We start from the raw sequence: 11,978 nt of genomic DNA, 5'->3' as shown, positions 1-11,978 counted from the left end.
TTATATAAAATGCTTTACCTGAAATTGGGAAAAACCAACATTACAAGAATAAGAGAGGAGAAGAAATTTTCCTAATATCCCACAGTGACTTCATAGTTGATTTAGATCAGAAAAACAGGTCTTTTTATCCAGGTTTATGTCAGGTCAATTATTCCATATTGAGATCAAGACTTCTTGATCTCAAAGTAAAAACACAGGCCAGGTTTCTGCAGAATTAATTTTATTGTCAAGTGACTCAAAGGAAAAAGATATATATTGAACTTCCCAAAACACAGGCAGAGTAGGAGGTGTGCCTTTATAAATTTAAAAGATCTCCTAAAGAAAAATAAAAGCAGAAGCAAAAAAAGAAGAATGAGAAAGCTGGCAGGTCAGCACAAAACACCGGCTGTAATTCAGCATTTTCCCTGATGCTTTAGGTTGATCTTCCCACCACTTTCCCTATAAAAGAGAAAGACAAATATATGCTCAGTGTAATATCTTGTAATATTTTTAGTATTCATCACAGAGGTTGGAAAAGGTTTAACTAGGTGATAGTCTATGCAAGCATTTGATTCTATAGGCATTCATGTCTACAATTTGGCAGAGGTCAATTAAATGCACTCAGAGGTGACATCTGGCCTAATTACAGAAAGGATGAATCTTAAACAAACAAATTTCAGAGTTATAATAAGGCTTAGATCTTTCAATTTCAGTTGTTCCTTCACACACACACACACACACACACACACACACACACAACTGGAAAAGGTGAAAGTGACAGGAGAAATAATGGCAATGAGACGAAGAGTGTTATAGTTCTGTCCTGATACAAGACAGAAGAAGTTAAACCAAATATTCAGGCATTTGGCATTGTGTATCAGACCATATATTCAGGCTTTCTCTCAGTAATAAGTGTCCATCCATCATACCAAATCTCAACTTACCCTACTGCCTGTCTCTTGGGAAAAGTTTGGTATTAATTAGTCAGATATGTTATATATAAATGTAGGCACATATTTATTATGTATTGATTCAATATTTATTAATTTAATGCTATGTGCTTGGCTCAGTTTTATTGAGAGTTATATAATCTCCATGCTTAGGAATTTTATAGCAAAGTCGAAGGAAATTAAGACATTCATAGAAGAAACTCTAATACAAAAAAATGATGACAATGTGAAGAAGTGAGCTTACTGTCATCTGAGTTAAACAAGGATTCTAATTCTCTTGATTTTTGAACAATCAGAGTAAATGATTGATTGATTGAATAAATTTTTATTAATTATAAACTATGTCCCATCAGAAAGCTCACAGTCTATTGGCTAAAATCTATAGCACCTGTTGTGTTCTTTATAAACATGCAAATTCAATAAATATTGGCCCTTGATAGAATCGTCTTGGTATACTATCTGTAAAGTTCAGATAGTCTGGATAATAAAGGATGACCCTCTCCCCTATTCTTTATTGAAAGGCTCTTCTCATAAGACTAAAACAGAGGAATGAATGGGAATTGGTGCCTTAACAACATAGAATTTTGTCTCAAAATAACATGGATAAAATAATATTTTTATAGCTAATGAATTTTCTAACAAGTTTGTCATGTTTCTGATTTTGATGGATTTTCAAATTTACCTACATCACTAAAAATTTTCTTCATCTTCTCTAAAATTAATAATAGTTGTATTAATAACAAACATAATTGAATAAAATTGTTAACATTTTTAACTACAAACAAAAAAATAAGGAAATATATCAAAATTCTCAAGGATGCATAATTTTTTTAAAAATTTCCCTAAGATGAGTCCAATATAATAGTAACAAAGTAAAGTAATGAAGATCCTGTTTTCAAATAATTTATTATGTAAACTTTTTATTTGTTGTTGACCCATTTGTTTTCAACCCATTTGCCCAAAGCTTATTTCTTCAGTGTCTGGGGGTGGGGGGAGGGGAGGTGGTATGATAGACTATCTTTTTAGAATATCTCACAGAAAGTGTCATTGTCTTACACTGGAAGTTTGCGTTTGCAAGGGACAGGTTTGGTGAGTATGATACTTACGCCATCGCCTTACAGAAGGCACACTTATTGCCGTATGTCTGGCCATTGGAACCACAGTGGGGATTCGATTCCCGAGTGCAGTACACCTTGGGATCCTTGAAATCACCGCAGTCAATCTGTGGAAATAAGCACAGTGGCATGAACATTACTGTATTCTGTACGAGGGACAGTTCCTCAGAACTGAAGCTTTGGACAGCAAACTTAAAATTATATACCTATAGAAATACATAAAATTATACACACACGCACACACACACACACACACACACATCTCATAGATACATATATACATATTTGTGATGTAAAGCTCTCTGAAATAGAAAATGGCTTTCCTTATCTTCTTCACTAGCATGTATCAACCAAAACTGAGTTTTTCTTTGTGAACAGGAAACTCATTTCTGTGGTTATTGTATTCAGGAGTAAGTTAATGATGTAAGGCAGACTCTAACTCCTTACAATTAAGGAGTAAGGCAAACGCCATAGGTATGACTCTTTGCTCCACCACTAACTTGTTCCAATGGAGAGCAGTTTGGGTCTTTCAATGACATTTGATTTTTCTTTTACTATATCAACGGAACTCTGACAGCATCTTTCTGTATTGTTACAAAGATAGGAGGATCACTGCAAGGAGCTCCCACATGTTATCTGATGGCTTGTTTGTTTTCCCTGGGGCTGCTACGTCCATTGAGTATCTCTTGAAAACAAAATTCCACTGTCTTTATATCTCAGAGTCTGTTTGTAGTATTTCAACTTTTGTGCATACTATAATAATTTAGTAATGGCTGCCTAAGCTGCTCTATATAGGATTCTGAGGTTGCATCCTATGTTGGTGAGAACACACGCTGTGACTGATGAAGAGTTATCATTATGGACTCTGCAGAAGGAATGGTAGCACCTATGCCATTAATATATCCCTCAGTTATTGTGGTCTCTCAGAAGTAGTCTGGAGTCTCCAAATGTCAGCTGTGTGGAATGAAGTGAACTTTAACATGAATAGAGGGACCATACTTTATCCCTCTCCTAGTTCCATTAAAATAATACTGTCTCATGTTTATCAATTGCTTCATAATATTCAAACCATATGGATTAACTTAGATGAGCCTCACAATAACCCTGAGATATACATTGAGCAATATTATAATAACCAGTTTACAGATGTGAATACTGGTCCTCAAAATAATTAAGAAGCTTCCAATGCCACACAATCTGGAAGCATTAAGATCAGTGCTTGAACATACAAGTATTTCTGCTCGTTGCCGATCCAGAATTTCCAACAATTTACTGTGGTTGATTTCCAACACATCCTCATTGAGAGAAACAAAGACCAACTGTCACGATATACCCATACTTATAGTCAGGATATGTAGGCGTTATGAAAGTCCTTTATTAGGGAAATATACGAGCATAGGTAAGAGGAATCACTTGTTTAAGATGTTAGCAAACAATTATATACTGACAAACTCTCCAAATGTTTGCAAGGGGAAAATCTCAGCAAAATAGTCATACAACTAAGTTAAAAAATATTATCTCATATACCAGATTTAAGGCACCTGAGACTATTCAATACACGTTTTTGTTGAAATTTCATACCTTGTACTATTTCACACCTAGTATGGTACTTCGGTTGAATAGAAGATATCTAGGGTTTTTATAGTCCCATCTACAATCCCACTTTTCCCCACAGCTCTTAAAGATAACTCCATCCTTTCATATTGCTTGAGACACTAATCTTTCCTGTAGGTCCCCAAATAGAAACAAGGCTGGAAAATCTGTAGGGGATGATAAACCATAGGATATGTTTTTTTTTGGTTTTTTTTTCTCAAAAGCTATGTAACTATTTTGTATTTAAGTCATTAACATACACATTTGCAATTGTGTGCTTGGGTCAAGAACGGACTATAAACCACAGAATAATCATTGATATTTTCACTTGTTCCACAAGCTGCCATTGGGTAACTAATATGTGGAAGACATGGTCATGGATTCTCATGATACAAAGAGGAAATAGTTATAAACACTATCTCAATAAGTTCACCATCTTATTTGCATTAGGAAAGCAGAGAAGAACATAGATAATTACAACACGATGTATGATAAATACCATAGTGGGACAAGCACAGGCAGTGTGAAAGCTGAGAACAGGGCATCTCAGTGGTATCTGTGTCCCTACAGTCAGGTCAGTAAGGAAAAGAAACAAGAACATATCTTACTTTAAAGAGAAGACTTCTTAAGCCACCTTTCCTTGGAAATCGACCCTCTGAGCTTGTGATCCAGCCTCTTTTGTCCTTTAGAAATCAGATAGGGAAGTGGCACTTGGGAAGGGTATTCACTTGGAGAGTTGCTAAACCCCACCTCCCTCCCCAAACCCACTTTTCCCTTTCCATTTCCCCCTGGGAATAAGACTAGGAGGAGCAAAAAGGATTTCAATAAAAAAACCCAATCAATCAAATGGCATATGAACCAACTTCCTTAGAACATAGATACATGTCATACTTCTAAGTTGTAGTACCCTTTGAGGATCCCAGAAGTAAGCTGGAGAATTGTGTCACAGAACTTGTTCTGCCATTTGTCATGAGCTAGTAGTGTCATCTCGGACAAAGCACTCACTATCTGAGCTTCAATTTTCTTAACCAAAACTTAAAAAAAAAAAAACTGTTGTCATGCTTCATTCCCAGGGTTGTTATTAGGATCAAATGGGGTCATAGAAGAGTTATAAAAAATTAGTGTAGAATATTTGACACAGTCTTGGACTAGGCATGCAGAAAATAATCTCATTATAGGCCTGCTTTAACTGTAGCTCTTACCACATTTTGAAAGGTGACTACAGCTCATACAAAATATTAAGTACCATTGGATGAGGGTCTTTACGTACCCTTCCAGCTTTGGTAATTTAAGATTTAGCAGTGACTTCTTTCAATGAAGTGGCTTAAATAAGCTAAGTCCTTAGTTCTTCAAGTGGGTGAGAAAAATAACCGTTGCCCAAATGCTTCCTTCTTTGATATCTAGAGGCCCCTCTTCATACACTGTGCGAGAAATTTTAGCATGGTGATTGGGGACATAAAGGGGCCACTCTCTGAAAGCTCCAGAAGTTGGAAAAGGGGAAGAATGACTGCAGAGCCATCCAGAAATCCTTTCTGTGAGGCAAAGAGAGAGGCAGGAAAATGTCAGAATTGAGACTAGGAAGAGATCACAGCTCTCACAACCTGAAGAGAAGTCAGCTAAGATTTCTGAATGTCATGCCTTTCCTCTGCCTAAGTTTCCTCTCCTCTTTTATATTTTTATTTTATTCTCCTATAAATAAAATCCAAATAACTGGTTTCTTAGTGGACATCAAAGGAGGTCTAGACCACAGGTGTTAGGATTATCTTTCCTTCTTAAAGTTTCCTCCATGAGGCATTTAGGGGGCCCAGGAGAGCTTAACACCCCCTGAACATATTTATAATACCCAGATGCGCTGTAATCTTAGGGGATTGTCCTGCAGGTGGAATTAGCCTGACCTGGATTTGAATTTTGCTTCTCCCACTTATTAGCTGCCTTACCTTATGCAAACACTTAACTGCTCTGAGTTGAAATTTCTTCATCTTTAACTGGGGGCTGGCAATGCCTATCTTCTAGGGTTGTTGTAATGCTAAGTCCTTTGAAAACACTTTGTAAACTTTCAAGAATCATGTGGAAGATTTCTATTATAAACACTAGAAGTGTAAATCGTATCACATTCTCGAATTTTTGGAGCCCATTATTTCTTACCCTATTTCAGTGAGGTTTTTTTCGTTGTTGTTGTTGTCGTTTTGTTTTAGTGTATTTTAGATTGGTGTTGGGTTAAACAAGAGCTTCTGCTTAATTTCCTTAGTCCACCTTCCAGGGACTAGTACTAGGTACTTGGGTGCCAATGTTTAGTATGAGTCTGACCCCTTGTGGTTCTTCAAAGAACTGTACCGTCAAAAATATTTTGGAATTGGGGCGGCCGGTTGGCTCAGTTGGTTAGAGTGCTCTGCTCATAACACCAAGGCTGCCGGTTTGATTCCCACATGGGCAAGTAAGCTGTGCCCTCCACAACTGAATTGAAAATGACTTGACTTGGAACTAATCTGTGCCCTCCACAACTAGATTGAGAACAACGACTTGACTTGGAGTTAATGGGTCCTGGAAAAACACATTGTTCTCCAATAAAAATTAAAAAAAAAAAAAAAAAAAGAACTCAATTTGCTTTAAAAAAAAATCTGGAATGTAGTGACACTTTTAATACCTAGATTAGTTATCTTTGCTAATGGTGACTACAAAATCATTTAATTTAGCTGGAAAATGAGCTTATATGGTCAGTAAATTAACTAAAAAGTCAGGATCATTGATATTTTAGTTTAGCATTTTAGTTCTACAAATAAAACCAAGAAAATTTGCAAACACACACACACACACACACACACACACACACACACACACACACACACACCTAGGGCGTGAGACTTCATTTCTTTCTCCCTTTACTGAAAAATACTACGTATGTGGTTACATCAGCTTCTTTGTTTAGCATACTAGTTTCTAAACCCCTCTCTGACTTGGCTTCCTTTTCCCTGTTTTCAGAGGCCTTCCACACTACCAAAATAGCTCTAAAAAATGATACCTTTCAGGATACATTGGCTACTTATAAAATGTTCAGGAATTCTTTATGATATGCATTATTTCTTTTTCAAACTTTTTCTTGACTTCTGTAACATATCAATACTCTGGCTCTCCAACTAGTTCTTCTCTATTCCTTTTATTACCTTTTTTACTTTACTCCTGAGTGTTATTCATTATGGTCATTTTCAGGAAAATTTTATATACTTGATTTTCTCTCTGATGATACTGATGAGTCCTTGACTTTTTTTTTCTTGAGTCTTCATCAAAACCTCAAACTCTAATCCCTAATTGTCAGAAATATACAGGACACTTTTAGTCAACAATTGATTCATACTTAGTACTCATTTATGTCCAAAATCTAACTCTTTATCTTTCCCTTTAAACTAATTTTACATTCTAATTTTTCTCTTTTACATAGTAGTACCATTCTTCAGATTTCTCAGCCTACCCTCAGATTAAAACAGTGCCATTTCTTCCCCTTTGCAAGTGTTACATTTGGTGTATTTTTTTTAATCTCAAGTGTTCTTCACCAATTCCAAGTTTACTACTTATGCCAACCTTCAAGATTTATTGCCTGTGCCAATGCAGTAAATTCTGCTCTGTTTCCATTTCCTCTAAATCTCAAAATCCCTCTTACACGTGGAGACAAGTTACCCTACTTTAAGCCACTGTTTTCATTATGTTACTCCTTTGTTTAAGAAGGGAGCATTCATTGCAAAATACATCCCAATTTCTGAGATACTAAAATGTGAAGGGGGGAAAAAAAGCTCTTATGTGATATAGTAGGCATATTAAGGTTGGAAAATATTTTCAATTCTTTGGCCAACTCCAATCAGTTGGCAGTAGTGTCTGCAAACTATTGATGTAAAAGGCTCTGGGGCACATCAGCACTAACAAGAACTAGTGCCAAGGTCAAGTAGAAATGTTCAATATGGACACAAGAGCAGGATTGGCAGACCAAATACCACTGCCTATGTTGTCTTTTAATAGAACAAGAAATCTGGAAAAAAACATTGGTGGATTAATTTGAAACAATATCTGCCAAAGAAGGAAAATAATTCGTGCCCATTCCAATATTTAACATAAATTGTATTTAAATATGAGTGAACCAGTTTATATATACTCAATACAGAACGTTTTTGTCTACTCTTGGTTGTCTTAATGCTACAAAGGAAATAATAACATCTGTCCTAACTTCTTCAGCAGCTGTTCATTATTAATCAATAATTAATTCTTTTACAGTTACCAAATGCTGCCACGTGGTTTATAGAATTTAAATCTGACTACGATTCTATGAGGTAAATAATATTATCCCTTTTTTTATAGTTGTGGAAATTGTAGTTCAGAAAACCTGAGTAACTCACCCAAGATCACAGTGAAAGCAGTGATAAAGCATAAATGTTAGCACAGATTTATCCTGTTTTTATTACATTTATTTTACTTTAACAAAATCTGAGAACGGGTGTTTAGGCTCTTTTAAACTGAAAACAGGATATCCATAGAGAGATTGAAGCTAGAAAATAAATTACTGCCACTGATTTTTGCATTTGGCCTGCTTGTTCATTGTTTTTGTTCTTTTTTCTCATAGCTTTTTTCTTGCTTTGGCTGGGGAATGCCAGCCAAGCACAACCCAGGTCTGAAGAATAAATAAAAATATGCACTGACCTGTTCTCCTTGACTGAAGACACCTGGAAAAAAAAAAAATCCAAACTGTAATTTCCGTGTGTGCAAAACGTGGGATTTGTAAAATTAGGATATCCCCAAGCCTTGGATGATAGTTGTTCTTGGTTCTTGTTCATCTCAACAAGTCACAGCATAGTTGTTTTATTTTTTATACCTTCTTAGGGAACCACAGAAACTTGGAAAGTAATAGAAGATAATGGACCATGATGAGCTCATATTTCTTGGAGGTTGGGGTGGAGTGAGAGAAAATAATTGAAGGATCTGGAGATTCATGTTACAGCCCATGTTACACTGTTTTACTATGGGAATGACCTTATCATCTCTGGTCTTACTTTGGAGAAGTTCCATTGGAAAGTCTTCTCTAACTTTGATGCTCTGAGGTTCAGTGCATTCTGTCTCTCTCTAAAGCCTTTGCTACAGGCAGTTTGGGAAGGGATTCACTTTGCAGTTTGTTCTTTGGGCCCCAAATTTCTTTTTTTTGCCCTCTTATATTCCAGCTTTAAAGACTTGACCCAAATATAGACTGGCAAGGACAAACTCATTCTCTGTTCTGTGATTCATTTATCTGGCTACGTCTCTAAATTCCTGAAAGAGGAATAAAGAAGTCTACACATACAGTCTTGATTCTCACAGTCTTGATTCTCCCTCCATCTTTGTGATTACGTCTGTAATTTTAGGTTGTGGCTAATTAGCTCAGTGGTTTAAAATACTGAAATAATGAAAGTCTTAGGTTCAGTACTGGTATGAGCTGCATTCTGGTGATTTTTGTGGAACTCCTAATGCCAGTGATACCTCTTACATTAAGCCCAAAGCCACCTTGATGACAGAGAGTATGAGTAAGTGCAATCCTTCTCCGGTGCTGGTCAGCACTTGTGGATGTACCTCAAGGTACATTCTCTATTAATGGGGATACAACTGGATGTACCTCAAGGTACATTCTCTATTAATGGGGAAGAGGAGAGAACAAGGCTCTTAAATTTGAAAGGAAGTTAATGATCATCTACTTTAGTGATTACTAACCTTAATGTAGCAGTGTGGCTGGTTATTAAAAATATAGACTTTTATGACAATCACTTGAAAATTCCATTATAGAAGACCAAGTAAAACCTGGAAGTCTATATTTTTATAACCACTCCAAGTGATTTTTACAACAGAGGAAAACTCATTATTACAATTCTCAGCCATTTTGTCACTATACAAATCTTTGATCAGAAGATGAGAGATTTTGCCCAATGTCTTATACGTGGGAAATATCAAGGCAGAAGAATTAATATCAACAACACTTGAGTTCAATCTAATAGTCTTATTATTAAACTTTAATACTGGCAATACTAGTAGACATTTGTTGAACACATACTATGTCCCACCCACTATGTTCCGCACTTGTCATGCATCCTTTCATTTAATTGTCCATACAGGGACATTCCCTTAATATCCTTATTTTACAGATGAGGGAAATGAGACTCAGAAAGATCACACAGCTATAAAAGAGAAATGCCAGGACTGAAAGTCACTTCTCTTGGTCTCAATATTAAGGCTTATCTTCCCAAATACCAATATATCTATGAAGGACCATATTTCGGTAAATTAAGTGTCCAATGAAAAGGACAGTTCACCTTCGTAAACTAAGCTATAAGAGGATAGCAGTTAATTTCTGAGGGCATGTCAGCAAGTACATTTTAATATAGTCATATCTATTTTTTATGCCAACCCAGCAGTTGACAGCACCACATTCATGCTACTTAGCCTTAGTAGTGAAACTTATTCCATAATATCACAGAAATCCTTTATCCAACTTTTTTCATACTTCCAAATGTTTTTGTGTAAATATGACCAGTTTCCAGTGAATGACTTCTCTATCTGCTCATTCTCACTGAAAAATTGTTGTTTTTACATGCCCAGGCATTTAAAATCTCCGATAGCTGCAAAAGGTCACTACTATTGCCACAGAAAAATGATAGACCAGATGTGGAAGGTCTCAGAACTCAGTCTCATTTCGAGCGTTCTACAAATGAGAGACTGTCTCAGAGACTTGAGCTATTTCTCCGGTCGGCACAATCCTCATTGGAAGAGATGGGCCGAGGTCTTGGGTCTAGAGACTCCAGCATGTGCTTTTTCCACTAGAACAGCACAGAGTGGCAAAATAAAAAAAGGACAGAAAGAGATACCATGGCCCTGTTCGTTCACATGGCCCTCTGATGAAAAATATTAGATCAAAGTATAACTGTCCTTTGAGCAAACCGAACAGATAGAATATTTGACTATTGCTCATGAAGGTGACCAAAGATGCCCCCTGCGGGAAGAATTGCATAGTTCACCAGCAGCATATAGGTTCCAGCATTCTAAGGTTTGATCACTTTTTTTCTGAAAGAGTCTCTCACTGAGTTTCCTATTTTCCCCTTGTTTCCATTTTAATTATTTGAGTTCCAATTACTGTATAAAAATAAAGAGAACAGGAAAACTTTGCTTTATCTTAGAAAGCCAAGCAAATATTTTAAACAACTAGTAATCTCCTAGACTAGTTTTATGGAACAAACATAAACTGATGTCTAGAAGATCTGACCAAATTCTCCTTACTAGTTGCAAGTCCTTTGGCAATGGTCTTAACTTCTTTGTGTCCCCGTTTTCTGATATGTAAAATATGGATAGGATTACCTTGCTATGTGCATTGAAGATAATGCCTAAAAGCCCTTATTGTGTATTAGGTTGGGGCAAAAGTAATTGCGGTTTTTGCAATCCTTTTTAACCTTTTAAACCACAATTCCTTTTGCACCATTCTAATAGTAGTTTGGGCTCATCAAGTGAAAGTTATTTTTATAATTATTACTATCACCATTTTCATCAGCACCATTATGATAATCTCTCGTCTACATCAACATTGTTAGAATTTTGAAAGATGGTGGGCAAATACACTTGTCATTTCCAGTTCAGTATAAATATTGGATTTCAATTTTAAGGAAAAAAAAAAAAAAACTCACCTGAGAAAAAGCAGAAAAGAGCCAGAGAGAGGAGCAGAAAGACACCTGATATTTTCATGGTGCCAGTTAGCTCACTCAGATCAAGCCTGTTTGTCCTGCTCAGGTTCTCTGTCAAGACACTTCCCAGAGCACTAACACACACACAGACATGTATGTATATACATATATATATATAGACACGATAGAGGGAGTTGGGATCTCCACCTTCTTTGTAAGTCACATTCTGAAACCATATGCTGTCCTATACACTAGGCGTTTATTAGGACCTGTCACCAACATAAATAAATACTTAATGAATCCCATCAATCTTAAAATTAGGACAGTTATGTGAGTTGCACCTTAGATCTTATTAATAGAGGATGTCATTTACCACCAGTAGACTAGATTTTCCTAACAACCAATACACCCTCCCTGCTCTTCCATTAAAGGTTTCACTACATGAAAGGGGTGAGTCACTGGGGGAGCCCCACTTGATGTCTGTGACTCTTTCAAGACAAGTCCTACATGTCTGTGGTCTGGATGAGTGACAACAGAGGAATGGAATCTTGGGTGTAACTTGGATTTTCAGACTTCACATCATCCAAGATGTACCTTAAAAAAATAGGTATTCTATATAGTCACCAAAACTGCATCAGAAAAAGCATTTTCTGGGCAGGAATTAG

The 11,978-nt window shown here is 36.3% G+C and overlaps 1 protein-coding gene across 1 annotated transcript; it reads right to left on the bottom strand.

Annotated features, from left to right (window-relative positions):
- Window positions 1-351: 351 nt before the first annotated feature.
- On the bottom strand, window positions 352-11,374 carry LOC109451109 (serine protease inhibitor Kazal-type 6). The gene is made up of 4 exons (XM_019739038.2): window positions 11,317-11,374; window positions 8,321-8,343; window positions 2,036-2,151; window positions 352-438 (listed from the first exon to the last, which is right to left on the bottom strand). The coding sequence occupies exons 1-4, from the start codon at window positions 11,372-11,374 to the stop codon at window positions 393-395; spliced, it is 243 nt and encodes an 80-aa protein (XP_019594597.1). The 3' UTR covers window positions 352-392.
- Between the last annotated feature and the right edge of the window lie 604 nt (window positions 11,375-11,978).

Source organism: Rhinolophus sinicus, linkage group LG10, assembly GCF_036562045.2.
Source record: "Rhinolophus sinicus isolate RSC01 linkage group LG10, ASM3656204v1, whole genome shotgun sequence".
NCBI classification, from domain to species: Eukaryota; Metazoa; Chordata; class Mammalia; order Chiroptera; family Rhinolophidae; genus Rhinolophus; species Rhinolophus sinicus.
The sequence above is the reverse complement of the archived record's forward strand: the minus strand, read 5'-3'. Positions and strand labels throughout refer to the sequence as shown.

Bases quoted from the DNA above. Each gene is read 5' to 3' on its own strand.
- LOC109451109 (XM_019739038.2), bottom strand. From the start codon at position 11,374: ATGAAAATATCAGGTGTCTTTCTGCTCCTCTCTCTGGCTCTTTTCTGC. The intron at 8,344-11,316 runs GTGAGTTTTTTT...TTTTTTTTCCAG, and splicing joins TCTTTTCTGCTTTTTCTCAG to GTGTCTTCAGTCAAGGAGAA. The intron at 2,152-8,320 runs GTCAGTGCATAT...TTATTTCCACAG, and splicing joins TCTTCAGTCAAGGAGAACAG to ATTGACTGCGGTGATTTCAA.